At 32.0% G+C, this 23,692-nt stretch overlaps 2 protein-coding genes across 5 annotated transcripts; one reads left to right on the forward strand and one right to left on the reverse strand.

The window, feature by feature from the left end:
- The first annotated feature begins 8,055 nt into the window (after nucleotides 1-8,055).
- LOC106769984 (protein ASPARTIC PROTEASE IN GUARD CELL 2) lies at nucleotides 8,056-10,848 on the forward strand. The gene has a single exon (XM_014655806.2). It carries the CDS (start codon nucleotides 8,557-8,559, stop codon nucleotides 9,982-9,984), a length of 1,428 nt encoding a protein of 475 aa, XP_014511292.1. The 5' UTR covers nucleotides 8,056-8,556; the 3' UTR covers nucleotides 9,985-10,848.
- A 731-nt stretch (nucleotides 10,849-11,579) lies between these two features.
- On the reverse strand, nucleotides 11,580-22,457 carry LOC106772508 (helicase-like transcription factor CHR28). Of its 4 annotated transcripts, none has more exons than XM_022785811.1 (12): nucleotides 22,339-22,457; nucleotides 22,181-22,268; nucleotides 20,739-20,922; nucleotides 19,975-20,612; nucleotides 19,271-19,342; nucleotides 19,116-19,193; nucleotides 18,127-19,024; nucleotides 17,187-17,317; nucleotides 15,193-15,414; nucleotides 12,981-13,574; nucleotides 12,534-12,743; nucleotides 11,580-12,129 (listed from the first exon to the last, which is right to left on the reverse strand). In XM_022785811.1, exons 3-12 carry the CDS (start codon nucleotides 20,845-20,847, stop codon nucleotides 12,025-12,027), a joined length of 3,057 nt encoding a protein of 1,018 aa, XP_022641532.1. In that variant the 5' UTR covers nucleotides 20,848-20,922; nucleotides 22,181-22,268; nucleotides 22,339-22,457; the 3' UTR covers nucleotides 11,580-12,024. The 4 variants fall into 4 exon arrangements, with proteins under 4 accessions (XP_022641532.1, XP_022641534.1, XP_014514431.1 ...); XM_022785813.1 differs by having other exon boundaries at nucleotides 22,181-22,260; nucleotides 22,339-22,449; XM_014658945.2 differs by lacking the exon at nucleotides 22,181-22,268.
- Between the last annotated feature and the right edge of the window lie 1,235 nt (nucleotides 22,458-23,692).

Here is a 23,692-nt window from a genome sequence, read left to right on the forward strand (position 1 = left end):
TTGTCCAAACACTCTTCAGATATTGATTGTTAAAAACCCTCACTAAAAAGTAAATCATAATTAAAAAGTAAATCATTAGTATCGATAGATATTTATTATCTTAAATAAGAGATAACAATTATTTTAACATTCTTATAAATGAGTTAACTACGAGTATTATATTATTTATATTCGCGCTATTATTATTTAAAAATAAATAATTAAAGTTTTAATTTATTTTTTATTAAATTAAATTTAACTAAAATCAAATCAAATTTATATTTTATTTTATTAATATAATTAATATTAAATTTTTATTTATATTATATTTTATATTTTTCTAATAATTTTATTTATATTTTATTTTTAAAAATTTATAAAATATATAATTTTAATATTTATAAGTGTCTATAAATATATGCTAATTTTAAAATACTTTTTTAAATAGTATATAACTGGTAACGGAATCAGTAACAAAAAAGAATATTACAAATTAAACAATAGATAAACATTATTTATATCTGACTTGTTATCCTAATTAAAAATAAGACATCAACCAAATTTCATAATAAAAAAACAATAAAACAAAATTTAGTGTTTAAATTAGATATTAAAACTAACATTATGTTTAGTTTGTAAATATTTGAATGCAATCATTCACAGACGATAAATATAAAAAAGAAAATTAGTAGCATAAGTATTATTGAGTCAAATTGATGCGAGTTTATTAGAAAATTATACGCACTTATATTATCAATAAAGTCGATATAGTTGATAAATAATTAGGTTTTCAAATATGAATCAGAATTTAATTTTCAATCATATATATGCAGATTTTTTTTTTTATCAGGAATTATTTTTCATTACTCTTCCATTATCATTTTTCAATCATATATGGCAATTACTTTGGCAGGAAAAGAGTCAATCGAGGCTTTTGCTTGCAACACCACATTTTACTAATTGCACTCTTATCACTGTCGGCACCACTGTTACTGCTGTGATTCTCATCGCCATTGACAGAGGAAGAAGAAGAAGAAGAAAGAGAAAACATGAAAATAACTCATTTTGAAAAATTCATTTTATATATTTCAGAAATCTTGTTCCAAAAATCTTACTATAGAAAGATTGTTTTTAAAAAATTTTGAACTGACAACACGGAAGTAACTTTTGTAAGATAAAATAGTCATATAATATAAAATTATATGGAAAGATTTGAAGATAAAATAGAATATTGTAACAAAATTATAAGATTAACATAGTCACAGTTCAATACAATATGATAAAACAAATTATATTAAAGTGAATAAACATTTTATTAAAGAGAAATTTGATAATGGTTTGATATCATTTTTTTTTGTTAAATATGTTTTTAGTCCCTATACTTTGGGACGATTTTGGTTTTAGTTCCTCTTTCAAACTAAGGTACAATTTAGTCCTTCAACTTTTGAAAACTCTGGTTTTAGTCCTTTTTACCAAATTTTTTTAACTTTATTTGTTATTTCAAATACGTTTCTCAGTTAACATTGAAACAAAAATGTGTCAAACAGTGTAAACAATCCAAATGCTATAATGAAACGTGCTTGAAACAGCAAATAGAGTTAAAAAAATTTGGTAAAAAGGACTAAAACCAGAGTTTTCAAAAGTTGAAGGACTAAATTGTACCTTAGTTTGAAAGAGGGACTAAAATCAAAATCGCCCCAAAGTATATGGACTAAAAACATATTTAACCATTTTTTTTTAAATGAGAACTTGTAAATATTCTTATAAAAATCATGGATAACAAAAGAATTATATCAAAGTTGAAAATAAAAAATATTTATTCACAACTTAAAGAATATTGTTCTGATATCTTAAAAAAAATTGATATTATTTTTATTAATTACAATTATAATTATATATATATATATATATATATATATATATATTCACTGTGTAATAACGAAATAAGTAGGTGAAAACAATTTTATTTTCGATTAATTTTGAGATCTTTTTCGTATTGGTATGCGTTTTAATATGGAGTTTGAATTACGAAATAAATATCAATTTTCTAAAAGTCAAAATAGATAGCAAGTCAGTTATAAAAGTAAAATAATTAAAAAAAAATTAGACAAAAGTAAGAAAATTATATTTGTGATATTTGAAATTGATAAGAAAAATACAAATTTTTGAAGCTAAATAATATTATTTTATAATTAGAGGTAACAAAACGTTTAATTATGATTTATAAAATAGACCTTCTATTATCAACAACAAATAGACTTGCAATGCTCTGGCTGTAAACTTTAAGAATTATATAAGGCATTTTTATCACAAACGCATTAAATTATAATATAAGGTGGAAGATATTATTCTCCATATTTCCAACTATAACTTATATAATTTTTTCTTTAATTATTTATTGAAGTATCGATGTAGATTATTTTACACTAGGTGTTGATAGAATTGAACGAGATCAAATAAACAACTCTCCACTTTATTTATGGAATTAAATCCCTTTACTATTTTTGATGTAAATAATACAGAATTCTAATATTTATCATAATATACCTAATTTCGTATAAGATTTGTTTGAAAACCTATTTTAATATATTATTTAATTATAAATAAATAATATATATTCATAATTTAATTTTATTAAATACTATGCAAATCATTACTTTTAAGAGTGTTTCACATGTGATGTCAATACGTAAATCTTTTTAATCTCTCCCACGATAAAATCATCGCCTTTTTTAGGCTATTGGTTATACTCTCAACCTCCAAACTATAAATAATAAGCAAAAAGATATTGACACATTTTTTTTTATAATATTTTAACAAAGTAATGTGTAATTTTTTTTATCAGTTTATTATTTATTTATTAATATATCGATAACCAATAAAAAAATTACACGTATGTTATAATAATATACTGTAAAAAAATATGTTAATATATAATCGTCCAAATAATAATAAATAAGTTTATTTTGATAAACAAAATATAAGTGAACTTAGTTGGGTAATTTTTTTAAAGTAATATTATTTTGTAAAAGATTTTATTTTAATGGTTATATATGTAACTAATCTCAATGATATTTTATAAAAAGTTTTCACGTTAAAAAAAAGCAGAACTTTACCAAAGTTATTTGTAAATGTAAAATGATTTCATTTTAATAAAAAGTAAGATGAGGTTTATATATATATATATATATATATATATATATATATATATATATATATTTGAAATTGTTTTTATTTGATCTAATAAAATATTAAAAAACACAATTCAATAAAAACAGATTTTAAACTTTGTATGTATATTTGAGACATATTCAAATATTATAATTAAATCTTAATAGTTAATGTATTTGTTATTATTTATTATTTTATTATTATTTATTATGTAATTTTATAAATATAATTAATATTTTTTTATGAATATTTATCTCTCATAAACATTTACATACAAAAATCTTTTGTTGATGGATATTTTCTCTCAACAATAAGAAGACCTTTTCCAATAATGAAAACAATCCAAACATAATTTTGTGACATCCATCCTTAATATTAAAGTAAGAACAAAAATCAACCTTATATTGTAAAACTTTAATTTGTTTATTCGTATATTTGTTTTTACGAACTGATTATTTATACTTGAACAAAATTAATATTCCTTTTATTATCATCTATTTTTTTTAAATTTTAAAATAAAAATAAAATAAAATATGAGTGTCTTCCATTGGTTCTACGTAAGCATGCACCAAGAGAACTTCTCCAACTATCGCGATTTAGATATGAAATAGACTATTATGAGTGGAAAAAAAGGAAAAGAAAAATTTTAAAATATAAGATGAACTTTTAGGTAGTAATAATGTCTCAATTATTGAGAAGTCGTGCACATTTTCTAGAACTCAAATATTAATTTTGTATTATGTTTGTGACAATCCCACTATTATCTTATATTTAACAATAATATCTTTCTTGGTTGGTCTTGTCGTATCAATAACCATTGCTACATTTCAATATCCTTCGTATCTTGACTATCCAATAAATAAAATTAATTGAAAATTCGTAAATTTACGAGTGATTTAAATTAATTTCCAACTTTCAAACAAATTATTATCATAGATGATAATTATAATATATATATATATATATATATATATATATATATATATATATATATATATATATATATATGTATGTATGTAACTATTCTCTAAAATACAATTTAAAGACTCCAAACCTAAATTTTAAAAATTCATGATACACGTGAGGAAGAACATTTTAAATATTACTTACTTTATGTTTCACTAATCCTAACCCATATACTAAGAAAAAAAAATATTAAAATAAAGAAAAAAGAAGAAAGGTTTGCCCCTAAGTTCCTAACCTAGATTTTCTATCACTCTAATCAATATTAGCTGCCAAACATTGCCATGCAAAGGATGAGCTCAGCCGTCATTTTGGAGTTTTTTTAATAATATAAAATGTGATAAAGGAAACACTCAACTTTTAAACTAGCAACCCACTAATCGAGAGAAAATAAAAGTGATATCAACTTTAATACAATTTTAATCTCTATTTTATTATTAATCACAATAGAAGACTACAAAAGAAGAATCACTTTTTTCATTATGCAAAATAACGAGTCATTAAAATTAAAAAAAAAAAAGTCCACCACAAGGTCTTGTTGGTGAATGTTATGAAAGATATAGGTTGTTCTAAGAGTGAATTTTCTCCTATTTATCGATTGATTGGATTATTTATAGCACTGAAATTGTTTTTTTTTATGTTTATTGTTTCGGTGGATGGTAATTAATCCTTTACGATCTCCTTGTCGTCCGGTTCTCACTCACGTTCTCGATCGTTCGGTTCTAATAAGTCTCTCAAAGCTCGAGCCCAAAGTCAATCAGGTACCTGTCAAAAAGGCTCCGACGCTCAAGTCAGTTCTCAAATCCACAGTAGAAATAGAGAGAGAAAGTATCAGTCAGGGGTCAATGTGCATTTACTGTTCTTACCTGTCTCACCTTTGACCTCTTATTTATAGTTTTCTTAGTGGGCCTGCGTTTAGCCTTTTCTTAATGACGGCCCAATCTTGGCTCAAATGTCCATAATCTTGTTTACTTTCTTAATTTCGTGCCGCTATTTGTGATCGCAATGACCGGCTGGGTATTTATTGGTTACCTGCTTAAACCGCGTTCCTTACGTTTTCAAACCGGCCGAGGTGTGACAATTAGGATCGACCGGATGCACTGATCGGTCCCGATTGATCGGTATTTTCTAGAGGTCCTCACCGATTGTTTTCTTTGGACCGATCGTCCTTTCTCTCAGTGTTGACCGTCCATCCGACCTTCATATTTGTACATTCATGATCAATCAAGCCCTTTTAGCTTTAAATAAAGAACAATCATTTATGATGGAAGAGATTCATGGGTTTTAATTAGTTTGAAATTAGAGTACATAAGGAGTTTTTTTGCATTAATCATCTAACAGATAAAATAAACAATTGAAACAAAAATTAAAGCAAAACTTTTTTAAGAAAACAGTTATTATTATTATTATTATTAAAGATCATTTACAAAATTCACAAATATATGAAAAAAAAGCTACTCCATCCCTACGGAAACATTTACAAATTAATCACCAACAAAGTCTTCGTATCAAGTAAATATTGAAAAAATATATATATAAATTATCTGTTAACAAACTTGCATAGACAACATGTAGAATAAAGTGTCATAGACATGTATGTTGTTGAATTATTGTATTGTTTGATGCATATATGGACATGGTCATACATATGATTGGAGAACAGACATGTATATTATCCACTCTTCTCTGTGTCCTCTATACAAATATATTGTGCTTTTCCCAACATCATCAATATTTTCTCAACTCAAATCATTAATATACCTATCCTGTCGAATACATTATAAAATATTAACCATAATTATTATAAATTTTATTAGTATAATTATATTTCAATATTATTATTATTATTAGTTAGGATAAAGTGTTACATTATCATTATTGTCATCAATTTTATCACACGAATTCTTAAATCTAGAAATCCTTTAAATATATTTTGTATTTTTTTAAAAAAATACACATTCGTTTTTTCAACTAAAAAAATAACAATATTTTTATTCACTTGAACTTTAGAATATTTTCTAAATAACTTTTTTTATTGAAGCCTTTCAAGAATACACATTACATTTTTTAATCTATTCAAATCTTGTTATCTGTCGAAAATTCACGTTTAGAATTTCGATAAGAATATTTGCATATTTATAGTCAATGTATGCATCCACTCTCATTTTAGAATTTGTAATTTATTTTTGATAAAAAAAAATTGATCATGGTAATTATTCTAGTCAAGAGTTCTAATAAATCTAAAATTGGTATTACATGTAGTTAGATTGATATATGAACAATTTATCTATCTTCAAGATCAAATTCAGAATTTGGGTTGTAATATCAATTTTGTTTGCAAATCCTAATTTGAATTAACATCTTTACAATTAACTATTGTATTTGAAATATATCCATATCAATATCACATTAGTCTACGTAGGACATTTAATATCATTAATTATTATATTTGAGATATACTTGATGAAAATACAAGAGTATTAAGTGTTGCAAAAATAATAAAGTGATTAACGAGACAATTATTGTGTGATGAGAAAAAAAAAGGGTTAAATATGTTTTTAGTCCTTATACTTTAGGGTGATTTTGGTTTTAGTCTCTCTTTCTAAGGTACAATTTAGTTCTTTAATTTTAGAAAACTCTGTTTTTAGTTCTTTTTACCAAATTTTTTTAACTTTATTGGTTGTTTCAAAAGCGTTTCTCACTTAACATATTGAAACAACAAATAAAGTTAAAAAATTTGGTAAAAAGAACTAAAAACAGAGTTTTCTAAAGTTAAAAGACTAAATTGTACCTCAGTTTGAAAGAGGGACTAAAACCAAAATCACCCCAAAGTAGAGGGATTAAAAACATATTTAAAAAAAAAAAAATTGTATTATTTTAGTAGTAAGTTGTTCGTGTTCTTTTTCTTTATTGATTGTGTCCAAAGAACCCATTGAAAGTTTTGCACTAAAAAGGCTAGCATTATAAAATGGATACTTCAATGACAGTATTCTCTTTTAAAAGAAATTAGAAGTCTTCCACTTTTGAAGCTTCACGCTATTCAAGAAACTCATTGGATATTTGGATTAGGGATTGAAAGAGACAGAGAGAGGAATTAATCTTTAATTAAGGTGAATGCAAAGCTGCAAAGCTGGCGCATATCCTACTCAATAAAGTCATTAAATTCCCTTAAAATTCCTTCTTTGTAAACCCAAACCAGGGAAAACAACAGTGATTTTGCATGAATGCATTCAAAAGTGACACATGCATAATGCAGAGAGTCCAACCAATGAATTAATGCTAGGAATCCACACATTTTTTTCTTTTGCAATCATTGATGGAAAAGTTAAGCCTCTATTCCACAACTAATAATTCCTATTTCTTTCTTCTATTCTCCTTCATCAACAACACTTTCAACCAACATGGCTATCAATTCTTTCACCAAATACTGCAATTAAAATAAACACATTACACTGTTGTCACGCAGTTGTTATACATGTGTAACTCTGTTTTCCCTTTTGCCAATAGATTGAATAGCACAGTATCATTTGAGATACTTGATTTCCATTTCATCTGAGATGTTGTTAACTTGAAGGCTTAATTGCTAGATAATTTGTTAGAGTGAACGTACCTACTATTCATTGCTAATTTTTCTGGTGTAACTAGGAAATTTGTTGCAGCTTTACCAAATGTCAATGTCCTTCCATCATCACTTTCTTCCCCACACAACAGTGATACCAATCCTTCTTTCTCTTCCTATTAAACAGATCATGTTGGCGTGACCCAAAAAAAGGGTCACAGACAAACACGTCTGGTCGCCCCTTTTTTCCCTTCAAGGGGCCATCCTTTTCTTCAAAACCATGTCACTCCTTCCCACAAGTTAATTTTAGTACTAATAAAGTGACAACAATAACATCATCAGTAAATGAAAGACAACATTCTAATAAAAGTAAAAAAAATAAAAATGCTAAACCAGCACACTATCGGTTGGTCATTTGGCCATTGAGCACTTCTAGTACACACAATTGCAGTAGCAGGTAAAGACAAAAATGCACAATCAATACAAAATCAATAGTTAATAAGATGTTTTACACTGTCAAATCCCTTAACAAAAATACTATGTGCCATCACTACCACCACCACCACCTACCTTTCCATCTTGCTGTAACCTACCACCACATCGCTCCACTCCTTTCTCAATGCACCACTCTCAAAGATGCATACAACTTTCCACTCACCTCTAAAACTCGTATAAATCATTCCAAACACTAAACTACAAAAACAGAAACTTCTCTTCCATACAATTATTTCCACAGTAAACCCCTTTTCCCCCTACACACCCAAAAACCCAACCAAATAAATTCCTCCTCGCTCTGCACACAACACAAAGCAACGCAACACAACACAACACACACACACGCATCCGTATCACACCAACAACTAAAACATCAATAGCACACCACCATGTTCACAGTTCTGCTTCTCCTCTCATTCCTTCTAAGCACCTCCTCTTCTCACAACCTATCATACCCTCATTTTCAACAACTCGACGTAAAACAAACCCTCGCACAAACCAAACTCATTCCAACCCCAACCCCAAACCCAAAACAACCGTCCAACCACCACCAAACACCCAACACTGTCACTGATTCATCATCAACAAAAGGGAAACTAAAACTAGTCCACAGAGACAAAGTTCCCACCTTTAACACTTCCCACGACCACCAGACCCGGTTCAACGCCCGAATAAAGCGAGACTCCAGAAGGGTAGCCGCCCTCCTCCGCCGCCTGGCCTCCGGAAAACCCACCTTGGACTCGGAGGCATTCGGGTCGGATGTGGTCTCGGGTATGGAACAGGGAAGCGGAGAGTACTTTGTCAGAATAGGAGTTGGAAGCCCGCCTCGGAACCAATACGTGGTCATAGACTCAGGCAGCGACATTATATGGGTCCAATGCGAACCCTGCACCCAATGCTACCACCAATCCGACCCGGTTTTCAACCCAGCCGATTCCTCCTCCTACGCCGGCGTCTCCTGCGAGTCCACTGTGTGCAGCCACGTGGACAACGCTGGCTGCCACGAGGGACGCTGCCGGTACGAAGTCTCCTACGGAGACGGGTCCTACACTAAAGGAACACTCGCGCTTGAAACACTCACCTTCGGACGAACCTTGATCCGAAACGTCGCAATCGGGTGCGGGCACCGCAACCAGGGAATGTTCGTTGGCGCCGCTGGACTTTTGGGCCTCGGAGGTGGGCCCATGTCCTTCGTGGGCCAGCTCGGTGGGCAAACTGGCGAGGCCTTTAGTTATTGTTTAGTTAGCAGGGGAACCCAATCCCCCGGATTACTGGAATTCGGACGCGAAGCAATGCCCGTGGGAGCAGCGTGGGTTCCACTGATCCACAACCCGCGGGCCCCAAGTTTTTACTATGTTGGGCTTTTGGGACTGGGAGTTGGGGGCTTACGGATACCCATACCCGAAGATGTTTTCAAATTATCAGAAATGGGTGATGGCGGAGTCGTTATGGACACCGGCACCGCTGTGACGCGGCTGCCAACGGCGGCCTACGAGGCTTTCCGAGATGGGTTTATAGCCCAAACCACCAATCTGCCACGGGCTTCCGGAGCGTCGATATTTGACACGTGTTATGACCTGTTTGGGTTTGTATCGGTTCGGGTTCCAACCGTTTCGTTTTACTTTTCGGGTGGGCCTATTTTGACCCTGCCAGCTAGGAACTTTCTGATCCCAGTGGATGATGTGGGAACCTTTTGTTTTGCCTTTGCTCCTTCTTCTTCTGCCCTTTCCATCATTGGCAACATTCAGCAAGAGGGCATTCAGATTTCTGTTGATGGAGCTAATGGGTTTGTCGGATTCGGACCCAATGTCTGTTAAGTAATACCCATGTATATCAACAACCATATGAATTTTGCTAGTATTAGTGCACCTCCTCTGTGCTCATTAATTATAATAGATAATAATAATAATATTATCATTATCATTAAGGTGCTTGGGTTTTGATTTTGAGATGCCAAATGGGTGGTCAAAGATTGGTAGAGTAACTGAGAGAGCAGTCAAAAGAATGATATAAAAGTTGATATGGGTAATGTTTATGGTGTGGAGTGTGATACTGAGGAGGATCCAAGAGAACACTTTTAATGAATTTGAAGGTGGGAAATGATTTAGCTTCACTACTGATGGGTGGACTGGACATTGCTCTGACATCTTTTTCTTTTCTTCTTTTTTCTTTCTTTCTTTCTTTCACATATATAGATTCCTCAGTGTGAAAGCTGGTAGTGCAATTGAATGATGAGGGAAGAAGGGGAGCCACCACCATTATGGGCATGTGAAAACCATCAATAGGGACTCCCTGCTCTGCCTTTTCTTGGGACCTCTGCTTCGAGTGCATTTCACCACTCACTTTTGCAAAGCCAAGCCATTTCTGCTTTGCTTTTTCTCTTTTCTAGGATCTAAGATTAAGATAAATCACCCTTCTCCATTTCTTTTTATTCCCTAATGTGCTTCATTATTACCACCAAATTCAGCCTTACATGTTCCATTCACGTCAATGCATGAATGTGTTTGATAATTTTACCAGTGAAAATGATATTTTTCCTGTCCAGTCCTTCAGCTTTGCAAGCACTTTATAGGCCCACCATAAAGTGGCAACCTGTTGGTGAAAAATGGTGAAAGGAAAGGAATCAATTAATCTACCCTTTGATTAGAGAATAAGACCATATAGGATATACTTTGCATTCTCTTTTTTCTTTCTTACTGGATCTTACATCTCTACAGCCACATAAAAAAAAAAAAAAAAACCTTAAAAAAATCTTTAGTTTTTATTCCCTCGTTGTTACGTCAATGCTATTATGTCTCAGAGCATTAGCCCTATTAATAACAATAAAAATTGAATTTGCTCTAATTTACGATACGGCATTGACATTAATATGATCACAAATCCAGTTAGCTCAATGAACGTGTTGGATTCGTAATGATTTTGCTTGTAGCAAAAGAAGAGTTTTTTTAACGCTTCTTCACAAATCAAAGATACTACCTTCAGTTCATTTTTTTCTATGTTCAACACAAAAACAAATAATCAGTACATTTCACTTATCGTTGTGTCTTCATATTAGTAAAGACTGGCAAAAGTGAATATTAAAAGGAAAATAATTTATGGACATTCAAAATATTTATCAATACCTGATATACACCACCAAAAAGAGAAAGATTGAAAGAAAGAAAAAAACTCTTCGTCGAATGAAGGTATATTTATGTATCTACATACTTCTATTAAAATGTTTTAGCTTAAACACAAGCTTGCGGTAAAACTTGATGTAAATGCACCTACAGCAATAATCAAACCAAAATTTCGAAGCAAAATCAAATTCTACACAGCAATAATCAAACAAAATTACTTCTATAAAATTTATGCACAATCAATGAATAGTGAAGTTATTTTCAAGTATAGACAATAACGGTGTTTAATTAAAATTCAAAATTGCAAATAGTAAGGATATGCACTTGAACTTTTGAATTTGTTATAAAATATGAGTCCACATCGAGTTTGGTCAATCTACACCGGAGAGGGGGCCACAGCATGGAGGGTACCAGCTAGACCCACAGTAACTAGCAAGAAAACTGTACACTGCAACAAAAGGAAGGGCTGTTGCACAAGGTCATATTTTCATAAACCATATTATAAGAATATTTACAGACTGCCTTAAGCTATATAAAAGCATGGAGGACAAAATTGCCCTTGTGGGCTCAAAACAGATCATATTACTACTGGGATCAACCAAGCCTCTCCTACCAAAAAAGTCATACCCCTCCTTCAGAACAACCATTCCAACTCCATGCCAAATCGCCCAAAACAAAACAAAACTTCAAATTATCCATCCATCATATGAGAAGAAGAAGCAAGGAGAGGTCTTGAGTCTAGACCATGAAGAGATATTTCAGATCATCCACTGTAAGGCGAGTTCCAGACCTACCAGCATGGTCTTCCCCAAAAGCAGATGCAACCATTTCTCTCTTATCCTCCTGCCAAATGGTTACAACACAAGAACATAATGAGAATTTATTTGACAGATACAATCTATCTTCATCTTAATCACACAAACTCCCCCCTCCCATATATATCAAAGCCTACTAAATAAATAACCTTATTGAAAATATATCACTTCGTGTGCTAATTTTGACTTTTCTCCTTGAACCATAATAGAACTTCTGTTAATTTTGCAAGTCCAATTTTGTTTAATGAATTACAAGAGTAAGCAAGCAATATTAAATAGGAGAGGTTAAAGGTGAAAGAAAACAATTAAGAACTTGTAAAGTCCTATTAGTCGTTAAGCCTCACTCACACCTGCTCACCTAAACCCGAAATGACCACCGTGTATGAACTTATTTTGGCACATACAAGAAAATTAAACTGGCAGATCTTGTACCTGAAGAGACAGTATCCTATCTTCAACGGTATCTTTTATAGTAATCCTTGTCACAGTAACAGGACGAGTTTGTCCAATTCTATGGGCTCGATCAATAGCTTGATCTTCAGTTGTTGGATTCCACCACAGATCCAAAAGAATAACATGACAAGCAGCAACCATATTCAATCCAAGGTTTCCTGCCTTTAGTGACATCAGCATAACAGTTATCTGAAACAAATTTCAATTTAATCAGGCAATTGAGACACTTAAAACACAGTAGATAATTGAAGTCCAAGTAGAAGCAAAATATACCGATTAAAATTGCAACAATATTATTGATATAGCCATTAAGAGGCTTAAATTTTATATCACTTAGTCTACTAAGAATAGTTTCTCATTGCTTTGTGCCATTTATTGATTCGCATATAAAAGTTACAGCTATAACAATGTCGGGAAGGGCCAAACCTCAGGTTCAGTATTGAAATCCCTAACAGCTTTGTCCCTTGCACCCAGAGTCATCCTACCATCAAGTCTCCTGTACAGTATACCAAATTGACACAACGATGTCTCAACTAAATCCAACATACTAGTCCACTGGGAAAAAACTATAGTCTTTATCGGTCCTTCAGTTGTGGACTCTGAATACTTTCTTGTGTGTTTTGCAACCCTAGCCTCTGAATCACTGTCATCAAACTCTAGATCAATAGAAGATGACGGCGAATCTCCACAACATCCAGAGTTCGGTAAGTCAGAATTAGATATTTTCATGTGACAATTTGACTGCAAAACCTCAAGAACAGCTTTGATTTTAGATGAAATGTAATCATCCCGTTGCACAAGCGAATAATCACTAAGATGTGAATTTGAAGAACTGGAAGTGCTGCCATCATCAGAGATACAACTCTTCAAAGTAACTTTGGAGTAAACAAGGTCATCACCGATTGTTTCTTTACAATTAACAGCAGGGCACATATTATCATCACCAGACAAATATTCCTGTACACATTCATAACAGAAGACATGGCCGCACATTGTAATAACAGGTTCATGAGGGGGATCCTGTTGAAATATAGTGCATATCAGCCTGAGCCATTATTGACATCAAATAACTACTTACCACCCATTATAACAGACTAAATGAGAAATCAAAATCTAAAAATCACTTGAAGTTCTTAGGGAAATAAAGAATTATGTTATTGATAACAATCACACACATTACATTCTCATCATCTCTATTTGAAATTATTAAACTATCTGAAAAAAGAAATACAAATATGCTGAAACAAATACATATTTTGAAGATATTTTTTCCTAATCAATATGGAGACAATGATATTTTTATCCTAACAATCTATTATTTACATTACACTCCTGAAGTTGGTAAATAAATAAATATCGATCCTTTCCAACTTATGAGACCCTAGAATCTATCCTGAAGTAGTCCACCAATGAAAGTGTCTGCTATTTGTTATCCCATATCATGTCGTATTGAATTGTCGGTAAGAGTAATGTAGTACTTTTTGCAGAGGACTTCGCTCCAGTGTTTGATCTCTTAAGGACCCCTTTTCTGATGTCATGACAGGTCTTGTCTCGGAGATTCCACCTTTAAACATGACAATCCTCCAAGTTTCTTCTCCCCTTACAATAAAAAATACTTTTCATAGACGAGGTAATTTTTCTTTCCCCTACGATTTGTAGGCTAATTGGGTCATATTCATTTAGGAATTTAAAGATTTTACCTCACGGTTTCAGCATGCACGGTGGTATCTATTTTTCATATCCTCAAATTTTTGTGCTAATGATTTAGTTCAATCCACACACAACCCACTCAAAGTTCTATGATATTCCAATTCACAGAGAAGCACGTTTGGCACAAATTACATTTTCATCACCTTTATTTGTAACAACCAAACTTAAAGTAAGGAAACACAAATAAGCTTAAATGAATAAGAATATTCTAGAGACTTTTTATCCTAATCAATATGGAAATATTCAAGGTATTTTTATGCTAATAATTCGCTACTACCAACAAAATTCAATTAAGCAATTATGATAAATGTCACATAGATACAACAATCAATCAATACAATATAGTACCATTAAAAAGAGGATAATGTCCTTTATACTATCTCTTCATCTCAATAAACTTTTCTTTTATCAACAAAAATATCAGTTCCGTGAAAAGATTATATTAAGACACGGATAACAACCATAAACTTAAGATTAAACTAAAAACAATTAGGTGTGAAATGCTTCGAGATGCAATCGGCCGTTGTAAATATTTTCCTACACTACTAAAACCTCTTTAATAAATAGAAAACCATTCCCCTAAAACTATTTCTTATTATTTTGGGATAATAAACATGTCTATTTTTGAAAACCAACAACTTATTGTGAAACTCAACTAAATTCACATTACTTAAATAGAACACAGGTGTTCAACTTAACCCAATTTAGTAAACAAACAACGTCCATGGGGAGTGTAAATACATAATACTCCTAAAAGAATACCCGTACAAATTGCAGTTAAAAGTCCGTTCATTACTTTTCAAACTACGAAGTCCACTTCCAAATGTTAAAAAAATTGCACAATATAGGAAGAAAACACCATAACTTATATAAGACATAACCAAAAGGATATAGAGTACCAAAAATATAGCATCTGAATTTAACTCACATTGCAAACATGACAAATAGTAACGGTTGCGTCCAAACAAGTAAACAGATTAATTAGCAATTCCCTTGGAAGAGTTTTTGCCATTTCAACAGAATCCTTCCCAACAGGATCAGAATCAAAATCTTTAACAAGACGTGGGTGATCACAAGCCTGTCGGAGACGTAAGAGCATTAAAAGAATATTAGCATAGTTTTGGTTCACTGTCCCAGCAGCAGCATATGCCTGCAAATAATGAGCTCTTAAAGTCAGATCCACAATACTTCAGATATAAAAAGATCAAATGAACAAAAAAATTCTATAACTCACAAAAGTGTATGCTAGACTTTAATAAATTAGATACAGAGAGTGAGATGGGAAGTTTAAAAACTCCACCACCCCAGCACTTCTTATATATTAAGTATATGACAACCCATAACTGATTCACCCATGCAACAAGGTGGGAATCTGACAGAAATGCACTTATCAGGCTTTTAATAAGTTCAAAATTGAAGCTTCTGTATGTTTATGGATGTAAGAAACAATTTAGTAATCATGCAAGATTTAAGAAAATCATCAATGAAATTATATTGATAGCATAAAACCATATGCACTTCAGAACTAGTCATCAAAAGACTCAACAGCTACATTAATTTAAAATTTTACCCATCAGAAATATCCTATACCTGAGTGCTCTAAACCATATGATCGAACAGTTATGTGATGTGTGATATAGAAGGTATTTGTTTTATGTTCTAGTTTCTAAATAGAATGTGTGATGGACTTGATTTGTTCTATTAGTTTGCTAGAATTTCGAGAATATACACACACCCACATACATACATACATATATACACATATATACATACACCCAAAATACCAATTGTATTCGAATATCTTAATGTTATTTAAGAATATCTATAAGTAATAATTTGTTATCAATTTTGTTAAACTCCACAGAAGAGGGAAACATTGAGATGAAACGTGTTTCTAAGACAGCACAAAGTGCCATATTTATATTGAGAGAAAAAAAATAAAGAGTTGATATCCTCTAATAACAAATATATGATATGGAATAAATTAAAATGTTCCTCATGATATATATAATCTAGATATTCTTGATTTTATGATTATAACACTACTCCTCAAGTTGGAGCATATAGATCATATGTAGCTTGCTCCAAATATACTCGACCCTTGGAAAGATTTGGTGAACATGTCAACCAATTGTTCATTAGAGTTGACAAATCTGGTGATGTCTCCGGTCTCTAGTTTTGATCTAATCCAATGACAATTCACCACAATATATTTCGTTCTCTCATGAAAGAAAAATTAGATGCAACGTGTGATGCAGCCAGGTTTTCATATACAAGGTGTGTTTGGGAATCTTCAAATTTAAGTTGTTTGAGGAGTTCTTTTAGCCATATGAGCTCACAAGTGACTAATGTCACTGCCCTGTATTTTGCTTCTGAACTTGACATTGCCACATCAGAATAATGAGAGCAGACCAGGGAAAAAGGTTCCCAAAATATCCTCGGGACACCATTTCATAGAGTGAAGTCGTCATGAAAATCAACTCTTAAAAGTGGATGGCAATGTTTAGAGTCCCACATTGAGTAGGTTAGTTACTTGATGTGTTACATAAACCTAGAGGTTCTCCCACCTAATGGCCTGGTCTTTTGGTTTGGGCTCCCCTGTCGTGCTTAAATCCTAACATACAACTACTCTCGATACACAGATTTCATTTAGTTATAGATAAGAGAGCAGTCTTAATTTTCTGTCTTCATTTCTTACCAAAAACCCTATCATTTCAACAAATTTAATAGGTTGAATATTATCTTAAAATGCTGATAATAAGTTTCTATTCTTGTGCCTCCAAATAGACAATTACTTCTATCACTATCAAAATGAGTTTCTAATCACTAAATTTGAAATGTCACTAGAAAAAGGACATTTCTAGATGTTGCACTTAAAAGAAACAAAAAAACTATAATTACAAAGTGTCTTGAAGAACTAACCTTAAATTGAGTGCGTGAGTCTGATTCCAACTTAGTATAGAAGGCTCGTTCCTCAATGGAGAAATCCACACTACTGAGCTCAATTGTTTTAGGAGGCAAATTGATTATTGGCATCCCATCAAGCAAAGTTCCTAGAAAAATGCAATAAATTGATGTTATAGAACAGAACTCATACCATATTTGACTATAAATCAAAGGGAAACTCACCTCAAATACACAAATGAAAACCTAGATGGCTAATATGTTCAGTACACACCCTTAACAAATAAAATTAGATTTATAATCAAATATAAAGAAAAAATAAGTTATTGCATTCTACACAGTGGAAATGGTAATAGAGATTAGGGATGAATTCCCTAAATAAAAGGAATAATTCCAACATATAAAAACATCTAAAAATCTTTCCAAGAAGAAGTAAGCAGACTGACAATGTAATATTATGCACAGACTATACTTTCACGATAAATAAATTAAATTCACTAATCCAGCAGCGATGAAGGAAAAATATCCTACTAGCAGATCTGTTATTATGTTATGGTCTGTGATTAATCCCTGTGTCGTCCTGCATTGGCAGTCATCCTAAGACAGTGTTTTAATATTCTATAGAAGGGCTTGCAACACAACACCAAAGTTGCTACCTTTCTTGACATCTAATGAGATGGTATTATAACCAGTTTGCCCATCTCTCATAGTGGTGTTTATGGACATTTTCCAAACGTGACATGTTTGATGCAGGATTAAGTAGTTCCCTTATCAGGTGAACGTGAGAAACCAAACCTGAAATGCTACCTGCTTAGACTTAATATTATCGAAATAACAACTAGATTTAAGCACAGATCAATGAGAATTTAGCAAGGACACAGAAAACCCATAACACCCGGAAAAAAGGTCAAATCTAACATCAATTGGTGCATGACAAATCAGGATATAGTAAATTTACCTTTTGTACGACGTAGCATTATGGCCTTTAAAACTGCTTGAAGTTTCTTGTAACCATGAATGGTATCTCGGGCTATAGGAACCTTTATGGTGTTGTAGAATGATTTATATGCAGCATAAGGATCATACTTCAAGAATCTAAAGTAGCTATACAAATCATCAATAGTATTTTGAATAGGCGTTCCAGATAAGCACCACCTTCTTTTGGCTCTAAGGCTGCAACAAGCTCTAGCCACCTGAGTTCTATGATTTTTTATTGTTTGAGCCTCATCTAGAATAACCCGAAACCACCCTACTTTTGCAAGAGGACCAGAACCATATTCCCTAGAACTGTCAATTCCTTTTCTACCTTTTTTACCCTTCTTACTTCCGTTAATTGGTTTTTTCCTTTTTTTAACAGTAAACTCAGAGGATAACCCAAATCTTTCCCCATTTTTGTCCTCAATATCATCATCCCCAACTAATGGTTGCTTAGGCACTTCATTAGTCACAATAGAGTATGTTGTTAGAACCACATCAAATTTTGCAAGTTCTACATGATCCTTAGTCCTATTGCCCCCATGATAAACTAAAACAGAAAGCTTTTCATCTCCAACTTTTTCATCAAGTTCCCTGGCCCACTGTCGCATAACACTGGCAGGGCAGACAACTAGGGTACCAGCAGCTGGCCTTTTTCTACCAGGTGCCTGTGTTGAACAGCTAGGTTCTCTATTAGGAAACAAACCATCATCTTCCACACTATTTTTATGTTTTTCCACATCTATACCACCGTTGTCATCATCGTCATCCAAATTCAAAGCTTCAGTTTTATGATTGTGCACATCATCTGTTTTTGATTTTGTTTGTAATGACCTCAATGCCAGAATGAGAGAAATCATTGATACTGTCTTTCCAAGACCCTGTTTGAACAAGGTTTTGGTATTCAGATAACAATTATCAGAATTAAAGGTAAAGAGCAGTAGCTTAAAAAAATTATCACCAAACATTGACCTGGTCATCAGCCAAAATCCCCCCCAAGCAATGCAAACTCTTGGTTTCCCTTTGAAGCATCCAAGCCAATGCAATTTTCTGAAATATAAAGTACTCAGAAAAAATTGGCCATGAGCAGAACTAATAAAAGAAATTGAATAGACAATCCAGGATACCTGATGTCTCAGAAGAGAGACAGACAATACACCAGCAGGTAATTCATATTCTGTTTTAGGTTGACTGATATCCTGTAATAACCAAATTCACAATTGACAATAATGATTCTCTGTGAGTATAACACATACTGATGCGAGCACTGAAAAAGAAAATTTGAAGCAGCTTCTACAAATCGTGCAGGACAGACATCAATAGAGCATAAGATTAAACACTAAACCAAGTGAAACTCAACATTTGGCTTAACTGTTTTACTTTAGAACTAATTGTATGTTTCCATTCACTAACTATTGTTGTGGGGTGTTACTTCATTTAGAGTATGTTTGAAAGAGATGAGAGAAATAGGTAAGATAGAAATAAGCATATAGATAGAGTGGAAATAAATGAGAAATAAAGTGAGCATTAGAGGTGTTTGTTTGAAGAAAAATAGAAAGAGATTAGGAGAGGGAAAGAGAGATGGGTAGAAATAGGTGAGAAATAGTGGATCCCAACAATTTCCCAACCAGTCAACTTTAACAACCCATCACATATAAGTCCTAAACACAGCTTCAAACTCAAGTAAAATATTTTTCATTAAACTTACATGATAAAATATGTCAACTAGATGATTTCCTCTCACACTTAACAGAGGGAATATCTTCTTCACATAAATTAAAGAATTTAAGGAGTTAAATATACAAAAACAACAATAAAATGCATGTAATACCTGCAACGCTGCCTCATAAATAAGTCTCTCGTCATTTTCAGCAGACCTTTCATCACCTATTCCAGAATGATATGCAGATTCACTAGAAATTGCAAAGTGTGGAGTTATGGCCTTTCCAAGAACCAAAGATGGTGGAAGAATCCTATTCCCACTATTTTGATTCAATAAATGACCTTCGTCATGGCCCCTGATAACACTGTCACGAATGTCACGGGACATGCTAGGCCCTACTCCCTGGCGATGATTCTTATATGCATCATGAAGATGACTACTGCCTGGGTTATCTTTTAAGTTGCTTGATCTGATGTCTGACACAAATAAAGGAGAAGGAAGGGCCCTTGTTGCAGAAGGCTGAAGAGTTGAAGGAAGGGTCCTCTTGAAAGCTTGCTGAGATGACATTTTCTCATAATCTTCACCGTGAGACTTTGAAATTTGGGAATTAACTGTTTGTTGCTGACTTGTGTTTCCATTCTGAGCATGGTAGGAACGTTCATCTCTTCGTGCAATTCTGTGGTTCAGTGCATTGGTACTGGACACAGGTAGTGTATGAGGTTTGATTTGTGAATTATTATACACACTAGAAGAACTTAGGTTTGAACTATTTGACCCTCTTGAAGAATTATTCCGCCTACCATAGTCTGCACATAATATTGCAGGTATGATGATAACTAATTTACAAATTATATATATATATATATATATATACACACACACACACACACACACACACACATCAAACGGGACCTTTACTAAAGATCACGCACCTGAACTCCTTTCAAAAGTTGTTGCCCATTGCGGAAGAGTTCTCTGTTGAACATCTATCTCCTCCAACTCATCATCATCTGACGAACTGATATATATAGACTCACCCATGAAATTGAAATAACGTTATATGTTCTCTCAGCCGCCCTAGAATCTACAAACAGAAGCATAAAAAGTTGTGCCAACCTGTAGCCATAAAGTATCATGAGTATCGAACTCCACATGACAATACCATATTGCGGTGTGTAGGTAAATAACTCTCTAAAATCACTATAACAGGAAGCACACTGAATATACTACAAACTAAAAATGTGCACTACTCCATGAACATATAAATACTAGAAAAATGAAAGTAAAATTAAAGAGACTCGAGATAAATAAGTCACAGTTTGCAAACAATCACAGTCAACGCAGGAGCAATAAGAACACACTAATGAAGTATAATATAAATTAAGGAAAATGGTGGTGAAATGTGGTAATAATCTCATTATTCCTTTTACATGTAAATCGAACCAATACAGGGGAACGGGTAAGAAAAAGAAAATATAACACGACATAAGTATCACTATATTATAAGGGTAACCTAGAATAAGTGTTGAAGCAGATGAGTTCCACCAAAAAACTCTCTTACAGATAAAAATAATAAAATTGTATTCACAGAAGATAACAGATATCGTAAAATAGTAAACAATATTATTACTTAGATTGAAGGAAATTATATCCAGAGCAACTTCCCTCTATTTTCATCGAATATGAGTAAAAAAATGCCCCCAATAAAGTATTAACAGCTCCACTGTAAATGAAGTATGAACTAAGAAGTATTAATAAAGATAAGCACATGGTTACATCCTTTAAGTGAAGGGATTACTAAAGATGATTAAAAAAACTTTTGCAAAATCATAGACCTAAGCAACTCTTTGGTCCAAATTGTACATTACCTTCATTTCATATCATCCTTTATCCTCCTTAAGATCTTTCAAACCAACTAACAATTAAATACACAAGTAGAGTTCAAATTCAAACCATCACTGAAATACCTGAAAAATTTTCCCTCCAGGTAAATAACGTAAAATTGAGTAATACCAAAATCAAATAATTTTTTTTTCATTTATCTATTCGTATTCCACCCTATCATTAATAAATTATAACAAAAATACAACAATAATGAAATCCATAATAAATCGAAACTAAAAGAAAATTGCCACTAACAAAACACACTGTCATTTTGTATAAAAAATATCAAAAGACGAAGTTCATGTATTTCCACTGTTTAAAAAAACCCTGCTCCGACAGAAACAATTGTAAAAGAAGACCAACGGAAATAAACATCCAAAGCATATCAACCACATTGCACATGGAATAGCGGAACCAAGACTCAAAGCGTGACCATTGGGGAAAAAGAAAATTAAAAATATAAAATTGCGAGAGAGTAATTGAGGGTTGCCTTTTGAGATGAGGAATGTGTGAAAAATAAATGATCGAACGCAGCAGCTGAGCATTCACAGATTCTAGGGTTCTCCCTATCTTTGCACCTAAACGCAGTAACCGATAGTAAGAGAGTATAAAAACGACACAGGTTGAATATGGTTTGAGTTCACTTACGCAAAATCTGAGAGAAACACGGAATGAGAAACTGCACTTCCATAGCAATGATCTCAGACTTGTGCCCCAATCCTAAGTTCAAGTTTTATTTCTTTCCCTCTTTCGTAGTATACGTGTGTTTCAACTTTCACCTTTACTTTCATAATCTCATTTGTAAGTCCTAGTGATTTAATTAATCGCTAATTAATATATATTAATTTATGATTAAATGAAAAAAAAATATTGAATAAATTTTTACTTAAACATTTATTATATATATATATATATATATATATACATATATATATATATATATATATATATATATATATCCCTCTTACAAATAAGGTCGTATTTACTAAAATAATAAAGTTAAAATTATATGAAAAATATATATAATTGTTCACTAAAACGTGGATAACAAATCAGTTATCAAAACTTATATCATCAGTGAAAAATCAGGATTTTGAATATTTAGTTTTAGTTGTTTATGTACCAAATATAAAGTGAATTGGTCCCTGTCAGAATAAAGGGTAAAGTGATATAAGAAAATATATAATATGTCATAGATAATTTATGGTAACTTTTCATGCTTTTAACAAATGTATTAAAATTTCATCTTTTCCTTCTTATGAATTTGTGTTGATTTTATGTTGCATATAAGTTACGCTGACTTTATTGTGTTGTATTATATTGAAAATGAAGGTTATTGGTCAATTTACATAAGTTCAACTTCAATACCTGACTTTCAAATGCAACATAAAAAATTAACTAAAAACAAATCATATCTATAATAAAATGGATCAACCAATTTCAAACAAGTTAAAATTTTGTTTTTATAGAAACGAATATAATTTAGACAACTTTTCTTATAGACAATAAAATTCCACTACTTGTAACAATATTCACCTTTTCTCATTAAGGGTGTGTTCGTTTGGGGGAGAGGAATTAGGGGAGAAAAATTCCACTACTTGTAATAATATTCACCTTTTTTCATTAAGGGTGTGTTCGTTTGGGGGAGAGGAATTAGGGGAGAAAAATTCCACTACTTGTAATAATATTCACCTTTTTTCATTAAGGGTGTGTTCGTTTGGGGGAGAGGAATTAGGGGAGAATGAGTAGATAGATTTGAGAGTGAATTAAGTATTGTTTTTTTTAGTAGATTTGAAGGTAAATAAGAATGAATTTAAAGGTAAAGTTTATGAAAATTAGTGTAAAATTTGATTGATGTGATAGATAAAAATTTTTGTTTAATTGGTAGAAATTGAAGATTACCAAAATACCCCTAGTAATAAAATTAGTATAAAATTGTAATTATTAATTTATATATAATTTTAAAAATTATTATGTAAAGAGAAAAAAATAAAAATTAATT

The sequence above is a fragment of the Vigna radiata genome, chromosome 8 (genome assembly GCF_000741045.1).
Source record: "Vigna radiata var. radiata cultivar VC1973A chromosome 8, Vradiata_ver6, whole genome shotgun sequence".
Lineage (NCBI taxonomy): Eukaryota > Viridiplantae > Streptophyta > Magnoliopsida > Fabales > Fabaceae > Vigna > Vigna radiata.

Coding starts and splice junctions, on each gene's coding strand:
- LOC106772508 (XM_014658945.2), bottom strand. CDS start 20,847: ATGGGTGAGTCTATATATATCAGTTCGTCAGATGATGATGAGTTGGAG. Junction 19,194..19,270: donor TCTCTCTTCTGAGACATCAG/GTATCCTGGATT, acceptor TTTATATTTCAG/AAAATTGCATTGGCTTGGAT. Junction 12,744..12,980: donor ATTTCAATACTGAACCTGAG/GTTTGGCCCTTC, acceptor AATTTGTTTCAG/ATAACTGTTATGCTGATGTC.
- LOC106769984 (XM_014655806.2), top strand. CDS start 8,557: ATGTTCACAGTTCTGCTTCTCCTCTCATTCCTTCTAAGCACCTCCTCT.